This window comes from Serinus canaria, chromosome 13, assembly GCF_022539315.1.
Source record: "Serinus canaria isolate serCan28SL12 chromosome 13, serCan2020, whole genome shotgun sequence".
In the NCBI taxonomy this organism is placed as follows: Eukaryota; Metazoa; Chordata; class Aves; order Passeriformes; family Fringillidae; genus Serinus; species Serinus canaria.
In genome coordinates, this window is record NC_066327.1 from 16,448,015 (window position 1) to 16,467,923 (window position 19,909).

General features: G+C 54.0%; 1 protein-coding gene across 2 annotated transcripts; it reads left to right on the forward strand.

Annotated features, from left to right (window-relative positions):
* Window positions 1-426: 426 nt before the first annotated feature.
* ADRB2 (adrenoceptor beta 2) lies at window positions 427-19,679 on the forward strand. Of its 2 annotated transcripts, none has more exons than XM_009091695.4 (2): window positions 427-1,600; window positions 16,999-19,679. In XM_009091695.4, exons 1-2 carry the CDS (start codon window positions 427-429, stop codon window positions 17,031-17,033), a joined length of 1,209 nt encoding a protein of 402 aa, XP_009089943.2. In that variant the 3' UTR covers window positions 17,034-19,679. The 2 variants fall into 2 exon arrangements, 1 of the variants encoding a protein (XP_009089943.2); XR_001990801.3 differs by lacking the exon at window positions 427-1,600 and adding an exon at window positions 1,616-2,523.
* Window positions 19,680-19,909: the final 230 nt, after the last annotated feature.

Sequence of the window (19,909 nt, forward strand, 5' to 3'; positions counted from 1 at the left end):
CCTGTCACCCTGGGGCGGGGGACAGGAGAGCACCGCCAGCAAGGGGAGCGCACCCGGAGCAGCTGCGGGGACACGGCGGGGATGCAGCACGCGGGGCGGGGACACGCGTGGGGCAGGCGGGGGTGGCCGCGGGGTGCGGGGGGGCTCGGGGTGCGGTGCCGGCTGCCATTGGCTGCGGCGGACTGATGTCACGGGCTGCTGTCACTTAAAAAGCTCCGCGGCGCCTAACGGGCTGGGACACGGGCTGGGACACGGCCGGGACGGGAGCGGAGCGGTGCCCGGTGCCCGGTGTCCCGTGCCCCAGCCGAGCGTCCCCGCACCTGTCCCGCACCTGTCCCGCATGTGCGGCTCCCGGAGCGGCGCCGCGGCCGCGGAGCCCTGAGCGGAGCCGAGCCCCCCCCGCCACCCCGGGGCTGTCGCCGGGCCATGGCCGCGGCGGGGACGGAGCTGCCCGGCGGCAACGCCAGCGCCAACCAGAGCGCCGCCGACCCCGCGGTGTCGCGGGACGTGTGGATGGTGGGCATGGGCATCCTGATGTCGCTGATCGTGCTGGCCATCGTCTTCGGCAACGTGCTGGTGATCACGGCCATTGCCCGCTTCCAGCGCCTGCAGACCGTTACCAACTACTTCATCACCTCTCTGGCCTGTGCCGACCTGGTCATGGGGCTGGCCGTGGTGCCCTTCGGCGCCTGCCACATCATCATGGAGATGTGGAAGTTTGGGAACTTTTGGTGCGAGTTCTGGACCTCTGTGGATGTGCTGTGTGTCACGGCCAGCATCGAGACCCTGTGCGTCATCGCCGTGGACCGGTACTTCGCCATCACCTCCCCGTTCAAGTACCAGAGCCTGCTGACCAAGGGCAAGGCGCGCGTGGTCATTCTGGTGGTGTGGGTGGTGTCGGGCCTGACCTCCTTCCTGCCCATCCAGATGCACTGGTACCGGGCGGACCACGAGGACGCCATCCGCTGCTACCAGGACGAGATGTGCTGCGACTTCTTCACCAACCAAGCCTACGCCATCGCCTCCTCCATCATCTCCTTCTACCTGCCCCTTGTGGTCATGGTCTTCGTGTACGCCAGGGTCTTCCAGGTGGCCAAGAAGCAGCTGCGGAAGATAGACAGGAGCGAGGGGAGGTTTCACACCCAGAACAAGGAGCAGGAGCAGAAAGGGGGAGCCGGGCACCGCCGCTCCTCCAAGTTCTTCTTGAAGGAGCACAAGGCCCTCAAAACTTTGGGCATCATCATGGGCACCTTCACGCTGTGCTGGCTGCCCTTCTTCATCGTCAACATCGTGCACGTCATCCAGGACAACATCATTCCCAAGTACCTGTATATCCTCTTGAACTGGCTGGGCTACGTCAACTCTGCCTTCAACCCCCTGATCTACTGCCGGAGCCCCGACTTCAGGTACGCCTTCCAGGAGCTGCTGTGCCTGCGCAGGTCTGCCCTCAAGATGTACGCCAATGGCTACTCCAACAGCAACGGCAGGAGTGACTACAACGAGGAGGACAACGGCTACCCCCTGGCCCCGGATAAAACCTGCGACCTGCTCTGCGAGGAGGGCTCCTTCCCTCGCCCCGAGGTCTTTTTGCACGGCAAAGGTACTGCGCCCGCCGGGGAGGGTGCTGGGGGCTCGGTCGGGGGTTGCACAGAGAAGCCTTTGCAAGGAAAATCAGCCTCCTTTCATAACAGTAGTGATTCTGTTTTAGAGAGCGCCTAAAACCCAACAGCTGCGAGAAACCCCAAACTCAGACTCTGCAAAGCCGGGCTGGCCCCTGGCAGGGCGGAGGGGCTGCTGGCAGCTCCCCTGGTTTGGGGCACGACCCGGGGTCCCGCAGCGGGGTGGGGGATGCCAGGCTGTGCAGAATGCTCTTCCCCGGAGGGACTTTTTGGCCGTGGCCGGGACTGAACTGGTCTGGGACTGAATGACCTTGCTGGGAGCTGGGAGCGGGGCTGGACCCTCCTGCACCGGCGGGACTGCTGCCGGTCCCCTTGTCACCGCCCCGCTGGTGGCTGAGGGAGCCCTCCAGGCCAGGAGGGCACCTGGGGCAGGGGTGGCACGATTGTCCGGCCCGGGGCACTTTGTGGAGATGGCAAAACCCCTGAATTAGATCTGCGACAAACCGGCGGGGAAGGGATGCAGGCAGCGGGGCGGGCTCGGGGCTGCCGGCTCTGGGACAGTTTGATCACCGCCCAGAAACTGCGAATGCTCCGTGAGGTTTTGTTTTGCCAAGTGCAACGCGACTTTCTGTAGGAAAAAAAAAAAGAAGAAGATAAATAACGATAGAAATAAACGGAGCGTTTGCCTAGAATGTGAGCCTGTGACTGTGGGACTCAGGAATGTGGCACTGGGAAGTCGGGTGACACGCGGCTACAGTCACAGCCCAGCCAAGAGCTTGTAAAGCGCCCGGTTTGTTTAACTGCGAGGCTCAGATGACAGCGAGCCCGGGAAGGCGGGACGGGAGGAGGTTCGGATTTTCCGTGGCACCCTGGAAGCGCCGCTCCGACCGCGGGACGGCTGCAGGTCGCTCGGGATGGGTGTGGAGGGGTTTTGTCCCGTGTGCCAGGCTCTGCCAGGTGTCCCCGGGCAGGGTGGGCTGCGGGACGGGACGGGACAGGAAAGGACAGGACGGGACGGGACAGGACAGGACAGGACAGGACAGGACAGGACAGGACAGGACAGGACAGAACAGTTCCTGGCAGGAGGGGAGCAGCGATCTGGGCGCTGGGGGCGCAGCCCGGTGTGACATGCTGGACCCGCGGCCGGGAGGGTGTGCAGTGCGGGGTTCTTTCAGGAATACTCGGGAAAGGGGCAGCAAAAGATGCTCCGGGACCTCTCTGGCCGCGGTGTCCCGGGGGATGCTTGGGGGTGCGGAGCCCCCTCATTTCCACGCGCTCGCCCCGCACCACGGGGGTGTTGGTGGCATTGTCGTTGTCGTTGTGGTCAGTTTGGGGGTGTGGGGCTCGCTGGGTGTCCCGGAGACTTGCGTGGGTGGCGAGCGGGCACCCGGGGCTGAGTCCCGGTGCAGGCAGAGGCAGAGCGGCTTTGGGGCAGCGCCGTGCCCCGTCCCGCAGGAACCGGAGCAGGGCCGGGGGTGGAGCGGGGTTTCTGGTTACCGACACCCCCGGCAGCCCCTTGGCTGCTCTGAGAATTCGCCCCGAGCGCTGGTGCCGGCAGGGCTGGAGGGGAATCCCCCGGCCGGGCAGGGAGCACGGAGGGGACATTGCTGCTCCAGGTGTGGGGACAAACTGCTCGAGCTCTCAGGGCAAAACGCAGCGCTCTGGGAACTCCTGCTGCTCCTTCTCCTCTCTCCTAAAGTGCTGCTGATCCTGCCTGGAAGGAGGAGCAGCCATAAGAGCCCTGTGCTCCCCAACCCCTGTGACTGACCCGGCTCCTCTTGTCCCCTGCGCAGCCCAGCCCCGCAGCAGGGACAGGGAATGTGCCCGGAGCGCTTCCCTCGCCCTCTGCCCGCCCGTGCCCTCACTGCTGCCCGGGGAGGGCTGCCAGCAGTGCCCCCGGTGCTCGGAGTGCCAAGGAAGGGTGAGGTGACACGGTGACACTCTGTGGCGTGAGAGGCAGCCCCGCGGATAAACACGGACAGGCGGAGGGCAGGAGAGGGGCTGGCAGGGCAGATGTAGGTGCACACTCGGTGCAGGTACAGAGTGTAGGAACACACCTGGTGTAGGAACACACACAATTAGGAACAGATTCAGTGTAGGAACACGGTGCAGGTACACTCTCAGCATAGATGCACACTCATAGTAGGCTCACATTCAGTGTAGGTGCACACTTAGTGTAGGTACACATTCGGTGTAGGTACATGCTCAGTGTAGGTTCACACTCAGTGTAGGTGCACACTCGGTGTAGGCACTCACTCTGGGGCTGCAGATGCAATTTAGCTCTGTGATTACCAAACAGCATTCAGGGGAAATGAGAATTAACCTCTCGATTGCAGAGATCAATATCTCTGACTCGCTTTATCTCCTCTATCTCTTTATCTCTTGCCAGTCTCTCCTGCTCTGCAATGCCCAGGGCACTGTGGGTTTGAGGGTGGCACAGAGGGACGAGGTGTGCTGCAGTGCTGGGGGGTCAGGCCAGCCCCCAGCAGGCTCCAGTCTCCCCAGCTGGAGGCAGGACCCTGTGGCACAGGGAATTCCCATGCCCACCTCTCTGCTGTGGTTTGCGTTTTCACTATGATGAATTATTTGCATTTTGGTAGCACTGGCAAAGCACGGTTTGTTGTCCAAATAATTGTTCTCTTTTTTTGGCTTCCTCTTCTTACTTCAAATATTGTGGCAGTGGGTAGCCAAAGCTGAGAGATGAGTGAGTGATTATTTGCAGAACCACTCCAGCACCCAGAGCATGTGGATGTGGAAGGGACAGGGAACTTTGGGCTGTTTGCACTGGACAAATGACCTCGGTGCTGCAGAGCTCGGCTGCACTGCCAGGAAACCTCGAGCTTGCACTGGAGTCTGGGTGTTGAAGAACTGATTTCTTTCCTCTAAGGCAACAGTAGTAAAACTGGTGAAATATAAACTGTGCAGTTCTGGGGGAAACTGGAATCAAAAGAGAGAAATAGTGGAGGGAAAAATATTATGACAGCAACAAAGCCAAACCTTTCCATGATTGGGAACAAAAACCAACTTTTCCCAATTAAAATATTTTATATTAAAAAGTTTATAGACATATTAAAAAATGGAGCATTGGAGTCAGGAGTCGCTGTTTAAATTGGATTTTAGGATTTCACACTGGCAGAGTTGGCTCAGGTTAAACACATCTGATAAAACACACGGTGGTGACTTCATTTGTGGGAAATCGGTGACAAACATTAAATTCTTCCTGCAAACAGAGCAGGCTGAAGCAAAGGCTGTGCTGCTGGCTTGTACCTCGTGCCACTGCCACAGAAGTGGGGACACAGAGGGGACACAGCCCCCAGGTGCTGCTGTGCAGCCAGCTGGAGCTTGGCCCTACACTCACTGCTTGTATCCACTTTGGCCAAACAGATTGGTTTTGTTTTTAAAGTCTTGGTGGAGTGAAGATCACAAACACAGCTTGGGTGCTGTTACAAGATCCTGCCCTGGCTGTGGCTCCTGCCTGGGACTGGGGCAGCTGCAGTGTCCACACCAGGGCTGTCTTTGCTCCATCCCCAGGACACAGAGCTGCTGGGTTACACCAACCCTTTGCCTCTTGGGAGCGTTCCTGGGCAGCTTTGGCTGTCTGGGCAGCCAGGGCTGGAAATGCTGCTTGCCATTGCCCTGGGGAGATGTGGAGCTGAACAGGGAGGAGGCGAAAAGGTCTGGGTGCAGATCCCCACCTGGGAGTGCGCCTCAAGTACCTTTTTAGGAGTGGCTGTTCCCAAAGTGCCCCATGTCCCAAACTGTTCAGCAATTCCTGCAGTCCAGCACTGCCCACGGGTGCACCTTGCACTGCCAGGGCTGTGCCTGCCCCAGCCTCACCTGTGGGGCTGGTCCCTGCGTTTGGAGGTGGTTTTCCCAAACAGGACAGGACTGCTGGGGGATGTTCCTTGTGCTTTCATTGCAGCATCAGCCTCATTGCATGGCTGAGACAATGAAAGATGGTAAAAAGTGACACATAATGAGCTCATCTTTACTGTTTCCCACAGACCCCACCCTGGGGCTCAGCTGAGAGGCAGGACAGAGATTTCAGTTCCTAAATGCCCCCAAGTGTTTGAAAACGGTCCAAGGATTAGGAGTGTGGAGACCCCCATCCCCCTGGATCTGGCAGCTGGAATTGCTGTGTGTAAAGGTGCTGAATCAAGCACAGCATTTAGGGGGGCACTGAGATTTTTTTTTTAACTTTCTCCATCATGAAAAAAAGGGGATTTGCTGCTTGTCCATGGATGCACTTTCACTTTTCCCATTTTCCCTATGGCAGGAGCAGCTAGCTGAGTTTCTGTGCAGTATTTCCAGTGCCAGGGAGAGTGGATTGGGAAATATTCACTTGTTTCCTGTCCTTGGTGAGGACATTTCTGCACAAGTGCACATACAGATATATATGTGTGAGTGTATATCCATGATCTAGATACAGCAACACATGGAGCTGTACATAAACAAGGAAATGTGAGGGGTTTGCTGTGCCAGGTTAGTGCAGAGATGAAGATCTGTATGTTCAAAACGCCAAGTATTTATTGTCCATCCTACTGACTGACGTGTTGAAATAAAGAGGATTTATGGGATTTATGCTGTAGTCAAGTGTCCTTGCTTAAAGCCATTTCTCCCATATTTCCCAACATTTTCCTAGTGAATCCTCCAGGGCTCATTAAAGAAAACCAACACCTCAAGGAGCAGGGAAGAAACATAATGTGGACAAAAACTTCCTTAATTATTTATTATTTATTATTTACTATTTATTATTTATTATTTATTATTTATTATCTATTATTTATTATTTATTATTTATTATTTATTATTTATTATTTATTATTTATTATTTATTTAGTAGTATTTTATTTTATTTTTTTTTTTATTTTATTTTTTTGTAGTGCTTTGAGCCCTGGCAGTGGGGAGGGGGCTGTGGGTGCTCAGCACTCTCTGATCTGCAGACAGGGGTTTAAAACCCACCTGCTTCCCTGTTTGGGCTGGCTCCTGTGCCCCCGTGGCAGCACTCCCAGCAGCTGGCAGGGTTTAATCCTCTGTGGCTGTCACCAGTGCCAGCATCCCCTGGGGCTGGGAGGGAGCTGCAGCTTCCCCAGCTGAGGGGGTTTGGAATTTGGGCTGGGAGGAGGTGAGCAGGTGACTTGTCCTGCAGGAACGGGGTGGCAGCAGCACTCCTGCCTGCCCCGGGTTGCTTCATCTTGGAAAAGCTCCTGGAGGCGTTTCTCTGGAGAGGCACCAACCTGCTGGCCTCTGTTACCTGGTGTCCTGATGTCCCTCCTGCTCCAGGTGGGGGTGAGGAAAGAGCAGGAGAGATGCAGAGCAGGATGCCAGCCCGGACGGTTGCAAGGACAAGGATTTTGTGTCCTCTGTGCCACTCAAGCCCAGGATGGAGCCTTGGCAGCAGAGGACACTGTGCTCTGCACATTTCGAGGCTTCTGCTTTCCAGAAACAACAGCAGGGAATTGTTGTGCAGCTCGGACAGGGAGATTGCAGCAGGCACTTCCTGCCAAATGATCATAATTTGTGCTTTCAAGGGACAGAGCGCCCCAGCCACAGCTGACTGCAGGAGGAAAAAACCAGTCAGACCTTCGGCACCCGAGAGGGAGCAGCAGCTGCCACCCACCTTCCCCCATTCCTGTTACAACAGGACATTCCTGACAGGGAACATTTCACCTGGAAAGGTGCTGGGCTCAGGAGGTGCTCAGAGCCAGGGGTTGTTTCCCCTCAGGATGCCAGCAGCCCCTCCTGGCTCTGATTCCCCAGGAATGCCAAGGGAAAGGCCTTAGGGAGCCACAGTGGCCACTGGCAGGGCCCGGGGGCTCACAAACACAACCCCACTGGTTTCAGGGCTCTCCCAGCCCTAAAGCAGTCCCCCAGTGGCCCAGGGAGCTCAGGCCCTGCAGCCTCAGCCCAGGCCTGAGAAATGCATAAACAGCAAATGGCCTCTGGGGAGGCCCTGCCAAGTCCTTTCTCCCTCGTGTAAATATTTTTTCCTCTTAAGTGTATGCGAGTGTGAAAAACCTCTCCTTAATCTTCTTCTTTTTTTTCTGCCTGGCTGAAGGAAATGCTTGTTCATCCCTGGGTGGGAGCAGCTTCATCTTGATATTTTGCAGCTGAAGCAAGAACCACGCTGCTGAAAACATTTCTTATCACCCCCAAAGCCACAGTGGAATCAGATTAACGGTGCCTGTCAGGACATGACCTCCTTGGTGGCTGTGGGATGGAGGTCCCGTGGGACAGCACATTATGAGGCAGCCTTGAAGACTTCAGAAGCAGTGCAAAATATCCCTGGGGTTTCAGGATTCCAGAGCCTGAAAGCCCTACCCTGTTGTGTTTGACACAGGAGTGGAAATGCGTGGCTTTTTTTTTCTGAGAAAAACTGGAGACCTCAATAAGTTTCTTGCAGTCTGGCCTTGAAATCAACTGTCTCCGTGGGAGCTGTGTGTGTTTTGTGATGGTGGTGGTGAGAGGAAGTGTGTCTGCACACAGCAGAGCTGGTGGCAGCCCCAAAATATCTGTGGGAGCAGGCTGGGGGAAGTGGGTCAGTTCTCAGGGGAGTCTGTTCTCACTGCTCAGAGCTCTCCTCCCTCTCCATCGCCCTCACCTGCTGGGGAAGGCTGGGATCAGGCTGTCCCCCCTCTGCTCCAGCCCTCTGAGCTGAGCTCTGCCTCAGGAGAATCAGGAGTTGTTGCTGGTGGTGGTTTTTGAGAGGAAAGGTGCCAGTTTTTGAGAGGAAAGGTGCCAGCAGCACAGCCAGCCCTGCTGAGATTACCCCGAACCAGCCTGGCCTGGGCTGAGGCCCCGGCAGGGCCCAAACCCTGCCCTGAGCCCGGCCTGGAGCCCAGAGGGGGATGATGGCTGCCTCTGGAATGAGCAGCAGCTCTGCTTCCTTCTCGGGGCTGCCCTGCTGCCTGTGAGGCAGGGCTGGGAGGGCGGGGGGCCCGGAGCCGGGGAGGCCTCTGCAGTGTGGGTGTGACAGGTACGGAGACAAAGCAGGACAGCGGCCCCGGCCCCTGCTGGCCTCGGGGACAAGGAGCTGGGAATGGGGAGCCACAGAGCCACTGAGGCTGGGAAAGGCCTCTCAGAGAATCCAGCTCACCCCCTGAGCACTTTGCCAGCCAGAAGAGTTGAAAGGGAAATGGGTTTTTCCTCATGGAAGGGCTGTGGGAACAGCTGAGCCAGGTCCTGGGCTGAAAATGGCAATTTCTGTACAAATGTTAATTCTAGGATCAGCCAAGCCAGGTCCCAGGCTGAAAATGACAATTTCTGTACAAATGCTAATTCTAGGAACAGCCAAGCCAGGTCCTGGGCTGAAAATGACAATTTCTGTACAAATGTTAATTCTAGGAGCAGCCAAGCCAGGTCCCAGCCTGAAAATGACAATTTCTGTACAAATGTTAATTCTAGGAACAGCCAAGCCAGGTCCACGCTGGGGCTTTGCTGGAGGAAATAAATCCCCTGTGGGTTTAGCCAGGAGTTCCAATTGCTTTTTGTTACAATTAATAAGAGAAACTTGTGGATTTCTGAAGGGATTCTCTGCTCTGGTGCAGACCCAGGGATGGTTTATCCTGATCAGAAGTGGCCTGGTAGTTTTTCAGGCTGTGTCTTTACAGAAGGGAGGGGTGTCCACTTCTTCCCTGGAGAAAAGAGTCTGGGACAAGGCAGAGGGACATCAACTCCTCAGTCTGTGTCTCCTGCCCCACCCCACAGGAATCCTCACCCCCATCCAGGCTCCTTCAAAGGATGGTGATGGGAATAACGAGCACTTTGTTGTTAATTATAGAGACAATCTGGAGATGAGCTGCTGAGGGATTAAAGGGCTGCTGGACTGGTTTTGGAGGTGAGAATAATGGAGATGAATAAATGTGTGGGGCTGAATAAATCCCACCTGCTCCTCCTTTCAGGACAATATGAGACAATTGAAACAAAGAGTTAAGGACAGTCCAGGTACCTCTTTCTGGGCAAAATAAGCCTGAAAAAGGACCCAGTTAACAGAGGATTAACCCTTAATAGCCTTCTGCATATTCCTACACCTCATCCATGATGCATCAATTCCATTCCAACACAGGATTCTGTCTGGGCAGTGTCAGCTTCTTCCTCTGAATCCTGACTGAGTCTTCAGGGCTGAGCAAGCTGGGAAGAAGTTCGTTTCTTCTGATAAGAGAGCAATAAATTCCCTTTCTCTGAAAGATTTAGGTGTCCTGTGGCTTCTATCCCAGTGCAAGTACTTTCTTTAGAAAAAAAAGTATCTTACACAGCATAGTTTCTATTTTAACATTTTGTAATAACCTAAAACTATATTTAACACACTACTTAAGATAATTACAGCATTACTTTCTAACACAACATGGATAATATTCATTTTAATATTTGCAAAACGTGTATTTTATTGCATAAAATACACATTTTTCACAGGGGGACAGGGCAAGCCCAGGCTGCAGCAGTGCTGCTGCTGGCCGGGGCACAGAGCAAGGGCTGCATCCATCCAGTGCAGCAGGTCACTGTGACTGGAACCATGAGATCAGCACCACGGGCTCCACCCCGCAGGGAAATCTTTTTATATCTCCCTGGCAGGTGCCAACCATTCGCTCAGGCCCTGCAGTTGGGGCTTGCCAGGGAGCAGAGCAGGAGAGCCCAGCCCTGGTGCTGGGAGCTGGGCTGTGAAAACAGGCTGTGTTTGCCCAGGTGTGGTGGGTAAACAGCCCTGGGTACCTGGCCCTGCCTGGCTGCTGCGTGTTGTGTCTGACTGTGATAGCATCAGCACTCTCTGCCAGCCCAGCTGGGCTGTGCCAAACCAGAGCTTGGGGTGAGCCCAACCAAACCAGAGCTTGGGGTGAGCCCAGCCCAACCAGAGCTTGGGGTGAGCCCAGCCAAACCAGAGCTTGGGGTGAGCCCAGCCCAACCAGAGCTTGGGGTGAGCCCAGCCAAACCAGAGCTTGGGGTGAGCCCAACCAAAGCTTGGGGTGAGCCCAGCCCAACCAGAGCTTGGGGTGAGCCCAGCCAAACCAGAGCTTGGGGTGAGCCCAGCCAAACCAGAGCTTGGGGTGAGCCCAGCCATGGGGAATGCAGCCTTTCCCACATGGGTTCAGCCCTGGGAAGGTTTGCCAGGCCTTGGCACGGCTCCTGTGCTCCACCCTTTGATGTGGGTGAGAAGGATCAGGGGGAAATCAGGATTTTCTCTCACTGAGTAGCAGCTACTGACATGAGTGATTGCCCGAGGTGATTTTGGAAATGGGGTTTAAGCTCTGGATCAGCTTTGGAGACTGTCAGTGGGGATGTGTTTCACAAGAGGCCAGCTGGGGCTCTGTCCCTCTCCCTGACCCTGTAATTGTGCATTTCTGACCTGCTTGTCACTGATTTAATGGGATGGAAGATCCATGAAACTTCTCAGGAGCAGCATCCTCCAAAATCCAGTGATTGAACCTTGAGTTGGAATTGCCAGGAATTGCAGGAATTGCCAGGAATTGCAGGAATTGCAGGAATTGCAGGAACTGCAGGAACTGCAGGAATTGCCAGGAATTGCAGGAATTGCAGGAACTGCAGGAATTGCAGGAATTGCCACTCCTCCAGGCTGAAATAAATGTGTTTGCTCTGGGGTTGCTCCTGTGGGAAGTGAGAAACAGGGGCAGTTCGAATCCCTGAAGTTCCGTGAGGAGGGGATGGAAGGAGAGCTGGTGGATGCTCCCCCCTGGGCAGAGAATTTCTGAGGGGCAGGACACGCTGCTCAGGCTGCAAAAGATTTTCTCCTTCTACTCAGCTGGGAGACAGTAACTGGAGCAGATGGAGAGGATATCCCTGGGTTTTGTGGTAGGAAGCAAAGCCCTGGCTGGGCACTCATTTTCCAGGCACTGCTGGACTTCCCAGAATAAAAATCCTTCTGCATTTCCCCCTGATGCTGAGATATTTTGCATAAAACAATCAAGTTGACCACCCCAAGTCCATTTACAAGTTTTCCAAGAACTCCTCGGGGCAGTGAGAGGAAACCAGAGCTCAGAGCTGAATTCCACAAGCGATGACGCTGAGTCTGGGGAAGGATTTTCACTGCTGGAATCCAAATGCCCACAAATGCTGCTTTCTTACCATGTGGGATGGTTTTGGTGAGATCCCCTCCAGGCATTCACAGGCACCTGCTGATAATCCACCTCTGTCAGATCCCTGGCTCTCTCCCACCTGGAGGATTTTGTTTGCTATTTTCTTGGGAGGATTTGGTGGTGTCTCCAGGCTTTTGACATTTCATGGCCTCCTGAGCTTGGCACACAGCAGTGCTCCTGTCTCTGTGTTTCACAGGGCTGCAGGAACTGGGAGAGAGCCCTGGAGACCATCCCAACATCCCACCAGAATCCCCTGCTGGCAGCAGGGCTAGGGATAGCAGCTTGACAGAGCTCCCTGCTTGGATTGTGGCAGGAGGGAGCTGAAACCCCATCCCAGGTCTTTGTGAGGGGCCCAAAGGCAGGTGGAGAATTCCGAATTCCTTCCCAGATCTTCCTTTGTGTGGAGTCAAGGCAGATGGAGGAGAGAATTCAAAATTCCATCTCAAATCTTCCTTTGTGAGGAGCCCAAAGGCAGGTGGAGAATTCAAAATTCCATCTCATATTTTCCTTTGTGAGGAGCCCAAGAGCAGGTGCAGAATTCAAAATTCCATCCCAGATTTTCCTTTGTGTGCAGCCCAAAGGCAGGTGGAGGAGGGGGTCTGTTGTTCCTCCAGGGAGAAGGTTGTTCTGCTCACTGTTAACTTGTTTGGCTTGGGTTGAAGTCCTGTGTTAGTTGGAATATCTGCAGAGGAAATTGGGTGTCAGCCAGGCTTCGGGACAAGTCTACACTCTGCTGGCATCAGACCAAGAAAAGGAAATTACAGTGGCACAAAGCAAGGGAAAGCTTTGCCTGAATTGGTTTAGGTGGGATATTTGGATTAAATCCTTCCCTGTGAATGTCCAGGGACAGGGTTTGGAGCAATCTGGGACAGTGGAAGTTGTCCCTGCCATGGCAGGGGGGACACTAGAGGATTTTAAGGTCCCTTGCAGCCCCAGTCATTTCATGGTTTTATCCCTGCTCCCTCGTTTGGGAACAACATTCAGTCTGTTCAGTGATTCAAAAACCCCACAAGACCCAAAGCAAACAATGTCCTTCCACTTCCTCAAAACTGAACAGAAGAAAAAACCCCTCAGAAAAGCTGGGACAAGGGAAGGAGAGGGAAATGGGATGACAGAGCTTTTAAAAGCCTGTTGCTTTGCAGCTGTTCCCATCCTGACTGCTTTCCAGAGGTACTTGGATGATCCTCTGCCTGGAAAAAGAGAAGTCCTTCAAACCCATCACTTGATGGGGACATTATTCCTCAGCAGAGGAGATGAAAATCTATGTTTGGGGTTTAGGAATGGAACTGCACCAGTGTGGGAGCCAGGGATCTTCCCTCAGGTAGATTTGAGACCCTTCAGGTGGGGGTGAAGGGCACAGAGGACTTGGATCTCCAGAGAAGTTTGATCCCACAGGCAGCAGTGGATATGTGGAGTTAGTTTGGTGCCAGGCTCGTGGGGAAAGCTGGACACGTGCTAGGAACTAACTGGGAATTTGTGTCCCACTTTGGCTTTGTGGCTGCTGGACCAAGAGCCCAGCTGGTCTGAGCTGGGCTTGGCACAGCGAACTGGAAGGGATGAGCTGGAATTTTTCCTTTCCTAGATAAAAGTGATCATAAACCAGACTAAATCTGGGACTGGGACACTCTGGGTTATTTTTTATGCTACACCTTGGCTTCTTGTCAGGCATTCACAGGTTTTTCTTTGCCCTTGAGCTGTGCAGGAGCACCTGATGGTTCCTCTCCTGTTGCTGAGCCCCGGGGTTCCTCTCACACCCTGCACTTGCAGCAGATGCTGTTTAAATGTTCCAGGAGGAGCTGTTGGCAAATGGGGGATGACAGGTTGCAGAAACAGGATAAAATAGCAGGAGTTTCCAGGGAAAGCTTGGAGAGGCAGGAAAGGAAAGGGGGGACAGTCTGGAGAGGAGCTGTGCCAGGCTTGACTGGGTTGTGAGACCCCCGTGGAGGTGCAGACTGTGCAGGGCAAGGCTGGCAGATTTCCCTGGTTCCTGGAGCAGGAAATTCTGTCTTTCTCTGCCCTCATTCCACCCTGAATCCTTGGATTGCCTGGGGAGGAGCTGCTCAGCTGTCTTGCAGAGAGCTCCATGTCCATGGACATCCAGCTCCCATGGAGATTGCACAGGGTTCAAATGGAGTGAAGCAAATATAACATTTATGGAATCAGAGATTCCCAGAGTGGTCTGGGTTAGAAGGGACTTAAAAATCATCTCATTCCACTCCTGCCATGGCAGGGACAGCTTCCACTATCCCAGGTTGTTCCAAGTGTCATCCAGCCTGGCCTTGGACACTTCCAGGGATCCAGGAGCAGCCATAGCTACTCTGGGCACCCTGTGCCAGGGCCTGCCCACCCTCACAGGGAACAATTTCTTCCCAACATCCCAACTAACGCTGCTCTCTTTCAGTTTGAAGCCATTCCTCGTGTCCTGTCACTGCTGTTCCTGCTGATTTGCAAAACCACTTAGGGCAAAGCACTAAGACAATCCACAGGGAATTTGTTGTCCTCTTCATCCTCTCCTTGACCCTTTAGGAAATGTCCCCTGGGAGCCCTTTCAAGCTCCTGCCATGACTCTGTGGGCAGCAATCCATTCCCATTGACTGGAAAGGGAATTCTGACTTTCTCATCAGCTCTGTGCAATGGCTCTTCTTGAGCCTGGGATTAATTAGGACTAATGACCAAAAATGTCATCATCAGGCTTCCACCTCTCCTAGGAGTGTCCTGAGCCAAAAGAAGGGAATGTAAAGGAGAGGATTCCAGCTGGGAAGTTGTTAACAAGGCTGTGCACCCCTTGCTTTGTGGGATGTGACTGATCTACCCTGCTGAGTCCAGGATTCCCACAGGTGAGCAGGCACCTCTCATTACCAGAGCCTGCAAGGTTTCCTCAGCCAGCTTCTGGTTTGAGTATTAAGCCTTGCCTTGTGAACCTTGAGGAATTCAGCTCCCAGGGCAGAGGAAATGTTGGAAGGGGTCAGGCGAGCTGTGCTTGTCCGTGTCACTGGGAGCAGCCAGCAGCATTCCAGGACAACATCTGATTTTGTGCTTTTACGAGGCAGATGTTTGGGAGAAGGGCTGTGCTGTTTATTCCAGCTGCCATCTCCCAGCCCCGCTCCCTCCGCACCCAGAGCCCATAAATAAAAATTCTTGGGATGACGCCGCCGTTTGGGCAGCCCTGCCTTCCATCAGGGCCTGCTGCAAACCCCCTCCCACTGCACCTCACTTTTACAGGGGAATAAATCAGTGAGGGCTAAATCCTCTCTCAGAGACACGAGGATAAATCCGGGACGGCCGCGCTGACGTCGGCGCCGTGCTGGAATTGCGAAGGGGAGTTTGGTTCCTTCCTTTCAGAGCCCTCCTGCCGCTGATTTACTGCAAAGGAGTTTGGTTCCTTCCTTTCAGAGCCCTCCTGCCGCTGATTTACTGCAAAGGAGCTCAGGCTCAGCATGTCCTGGGACTCAGCAGCAAGGCAGGGCTTGCTCTGGGATGCAGCGCTGATGGCAGAGCAGCTCCGTGGGTTTTGCTGGATTTGATTGACAGAACTCACAGAATCACACAGAATCAGAGAATTCACAGAATTCACAGAATCACACATAATCAGAGAATTCACAAAATTCACAGAATCATACACAATCACCAAATTCACAGAACTCACAGAATCACACAGAATCAGAGAATTCACTGAATTCACTGAATCACACACAAGCAGAGAATTCACAGAATCACTGAATTCACAGAATCACACACAATAACAGAACTCACATGATCACACACAGAATTCACAGAATCACACAGAATCTCAGAATCACAGAATTCACAGAATTCGCAGAATTTGTTCTCACTGCATGACTCTGCTCGTGGTGGAGTTTGCCAGGAGGGAAACCAAACTGGGATTATTGCCATGGAAGCGAGACTGGGTGGGAAGCTGATCCATGGGGCAGCAGGACCAAGGCTTTGAACTCCTGTCTCCTGTCAGACTGTGTGGCTTGGATTTGGAACACCACAAAGTCATTCTTGTGGTCACCTTGTGGTAAGTTATCCAGGAACATCAAGGTCCTTTGTTTTCCTGGGAAAAGCCAAACCAGGATCTCAGCCCCTGGAGGGATAATGAGCAAAACTCCCTAATTACAGCAGCAGCAATTAACCCCATTGGTGAGGGGTGCAGAGCTGGACACAGAGCCGTGCTGAGCTCTGTGGCTCCATTCCCTGAGCACAGAAATGGAATTATTTTGGAGCATCCCCCTTTCCTTCCCACTTGAACTCCACCAGTGGCTCTGCCCTGGGAGCTCGGGGGAAGGTTCAGGTTTCCTTGGAAGCTGACAAGCACCATCTATAGGATTGCTGCAGAAGAGGCCTCGGGCTCTCAGCTGATGAAAAAGGGCAGAGGAGCTTCACTCTGAACTCCCAAACTCCAGTGTGCTCAGCATTCCAGAGTGCACAAAGCCAGAGCTTCCCTCATCCATCCTTCATGGCTGGGGGGATTTCCACCCTGGACAAACTGCTGCTCCTTGGTCCCCGGGGGGAATGCTGCCTGTAGAAATTGATGGAATTGCAGAGCCAGGATTATTTCACACAGAGATTTTTTAAAGAGCTCATTATCTGCAAGATTTCCAGTTTTCCTTGGGAGTTGTAGGGACAGGACAAGGAAGAATGGCTTCAAATCAAGAGAGAGGAGGTTGAAGAGGGATATTGGGAAGAAATTCTTCCCTGAGAGGGTGAGGAAGCCCTGGCACAGGTTGGGAAGGAAGAAGGAGGGGAAGAAGGGAGCAAGGAGGGAAGGAAAGAGGGATAAGCACACTTTGCAGGGCAGATGGAGTACAAATAATGTTTTTAAAGAGATGCTGGCAAGGGACACTGGTGCAAATCATCCCTGTCACGCTGGAACTTCATCCTTGATTTGCACAAGAAATACAACTCCAGTTTGGATACCCAGAATTGTTCCAAGAGAGGCATTGTGTTCCCAAAGGACAGATATGGGGTTTTTTTTCCCTCTCTGCAGATCCATTTTGGCTTTAAAGCTGTTTTCTTCTCCTACACACACAGATGATAATCTTTTACATGTCCTTATTAAAAAATATCACTTCCAGAAAATAAAAACACTGGCATATTCTGTACTTGTTCCTTTCTCTATCTCTGAATTAATTTCCCATTTTTTCATCTGACTTGTCAGTCATTTCCTATCTCCACAATCAAGGAAAGAGGTTTAATCTCTCTCCTGGCTCTGGCACCCAAATCCCTCCTCTTTCCCAAGCTCTCTGTGCTAAATTAATGCTGTTTTCCTTTCTCTTTGTTCCCCACAGAGATCCCTGGATGCCCAGGAATGGTGGAGAGCTGAATGAGCCAGCCTCTGTTCCTCACCACCCTGAGCTGTGAGGGCTCTGCAGAGATGGAGTGGGAGCACAGCCTCGCTTCCCTGAGCCAGGGGATGCTGTGGGAAGTGACTGCCTTGGCAAGGTCCTCATCCCAACCCATCACCCACCACGCAGCACCTCCAGGAGAAGCCAGGCAAGGACAACCAAGGGACCAGGAGAGGCTCTGAGAGCCTTGGAGGACACCAAGAAGCCGCAGGAGCTGAAGGAGGGGGTGTCCAAACCATGACAGATGTGCTGAGGGCTTTTCCCCTTGGGAAAGCCTTCCCAAAAGGGAGCACCAGGCCCAGCGTGGGCTCCAGCTGGTTTGGAAGAGGCACAGCCAGGTCTCAGGGCCAGGCTAGGAGCCCAGCAGGACGTGTCCTCTGCTGGGTGGGGATCCAGGTACAACAGGAATCTGCCCAAGACCAAGAGAGAGGAGCATGGAAGATTCCTTTGATTTATTCTGTGCTTGTTTCTCCTTCTGGGGTCTTCTCTGTCTACCTCTTCTCCTCTAGAGAGCACGGGGGGCCCTGACTGTCACCAAGGAGCAGGAGGATTGGCACAGGGCAGGAATGGGGCCTTTGTTCTCTCCTTGCTCCAAAAAACCTCCAACTGTCCTGCCTTGGAAAGGCTGGGACCTGGCAATCCTTTTCCTTGCAGGAAGTCCCATTTCAGCAGGACCAGCCACCCTTGGGAACCAAGATTTCCCACCTGAGGCTCAGAACCTGCCAGAACATCCATCCCTCTCCTGCAGCTCTGGGAAGGAGCACACCGAGCTCCTGACTTTGGATTGTGGAGAACTCACTAAGCAGAGGAAGAGATGGAGGCACCTATGGCCTCAGGCAGGAAACAGTAGGAAAAACTGGCTGGAAACCATAAAAAACATGCACCTTGGACTGGCAGGTGATGGCCCAGCTGCAGCTCTGTGGTCACTGAGCTGGCCCAGCCCTGGGCAGGACATGCTGGTACTGAACTGTGGGAGCCCCATCTCAGACCTTCCCTCTCGGGCTTCCAGCTACAGACATAACCTTTCCCCCCCAGTGCAATCCTATTTATTTATTTATTATCTTGCTGCTTGATGTGAAGCTGCTAAAGGAGCCCCCTCCCCACAAACAGCCAGGCCTGTGGAGGGCCCTGAGCAGAGGGGCAGGACCCAGGGACACCTCCCACCTCCCACCCACCACACCTGGAGTCACCTCCTGCTGAAGGTGTCCTGCAGTGGGGGGGGGTTGGACTTGGTGGTCTTTGAGGTTCTTTCCAAGCAAACCCACCCTGTGGTTCTGTAAGATCTGAAAAGGAGGTCCCATCCCTGGAGGTGTCCAAGGATGTGTGGGATGTGTCCCTGCCCATGGCAAGGGGTGGAACTGGGTGAGCTTTAAGGTCCTTCCACCCTAGGATTGAATGGACAGGGGTTGGGCACACGAGGGAAGAGGAAAATCTGAGACCAGGACTGCTGTCCTGGGGTGAGGATGCAATGTGGATCTTTGAAGGACTAAGAGCAAGCTGGGCAGAGCTTTGTTGGGAAGGACAGAGGCTGCAGGAGCTCAGCAGTGCCCCTCCATCCTGACTTCCTTCGGCAGGACCATGAGAGTTGCTCACCTGGGGGCTCTCAGGTGCCCTGCTGCTCTCCCACAGCTTTCAGGATACCCTGAAATCCCCAGGCACAGCTCCCAGCTGCCCCAGGAGCACCTGATTTCTCCTTTCCCTCTGAAGAACCCTGCCAAGGCTTAGTCCAAACCTGCTGAAGGGAGATACTTCCCAACAAAAACCTGCTCATCAGAGGATTCCTGGCTCCAGTCCCTTATTCTGTCCTGGAAACATGGCCCTTGGGGCTGTTTGCAGCTTAGGGACGTGCCTGGGGCTGTGGCAGATCTCTCTCTCCCCAGTCCCTGATGTGCCAGAGGAAGGGATGAACTCCAATCAACTGCCAGCCCAAAGGCAGGGACCTGCTTTGCAGAGCTGTCCAGATCCATCTGCCTGCCCCTTCAGGCCTGTTCCATGATCCCATCCTCTGCTGGGTCTGTTTCTGAGCTCCCTGACCCCGGGGTTACTGTGCTGTCCCCTGGGAGGTGGCTCCGTGCTCCACAGCAGGAGCTGCTGGCAGTTTCCCACCTGTGTTTGCTCCTGCAAACTTCATTCCATTTTCCCTCCTGCTGCTCCTCAAGCACCTGCTGTTCATGTTCTCCTGCCACCTCACCAGGGCCCCCCTTCCCCTTCCAAGGCCCTTCCTGGCTCCCTGATTGCTGCTGTTCCCTGTCCTGAGCCTGGTCATGAATGAGGAGTCCAAACCCAGCCCTGGAGCAGCCCCTGGCAGTGCCCAGCCCCTGGCAGTGCCCAGCTGCTGCTCCCTCCCTCCTTTGGGGTGCAGGGAAGGGGCAAACAGAGCCAGAATGGATCAGTGTTGGCACTGAGCACTCGTATCCCAAAATATCAGGAAGGAATCCTTCCCTGTGAGGTTGGGGAGGCCCTGGAATGGATTTCCCAGAAAAGCTGTGGCTGCTCCATCCCTGGAAGTTTCCAAGGACAGGTTGGACAGGGCTTGGAGCCACCTGGGATAGTGGAAGGTGCCCCTGCCCATGGCAGGGGTGGGAATGAAATGATCTTTAATGAATTAAATTATCTTTAATGAATTAAGTGATCTTTAATGAATTAAATGGTCTTTAATGTCCCTCCCAACCCAAACCATTCCAGGACTCTGTGACTCTTGTGGGGAGCAATCCCTGGCAGGGACAAGTGCTCAGCTCAGCCAAGCCCAGCCTGAGCTCTGGCACTGGGGATGCTCCAGAATTCCTGTGGAGATGTACTGGGAACGTGTGGGGAATGGGGAACTGAGCTCTGCCCTGCCTGGCAATCCCATCCA

Coding starts and splice junctions, on each gene's coding strand:
- ADRB2 (XM_009091695.4), top strand. CDS start 427: ATGGCCGCGGCGGGGACGGAGCTGCCCGGCGGCAACGCCAGCGCCAAC. Junction 1,601..16,998: donor GGTCTTTTTGCACGGCAAAG/GTACTGCGCCCG, acceptor TGTTCCCCACAG/AGATCCCTGGATGCCCAGGA.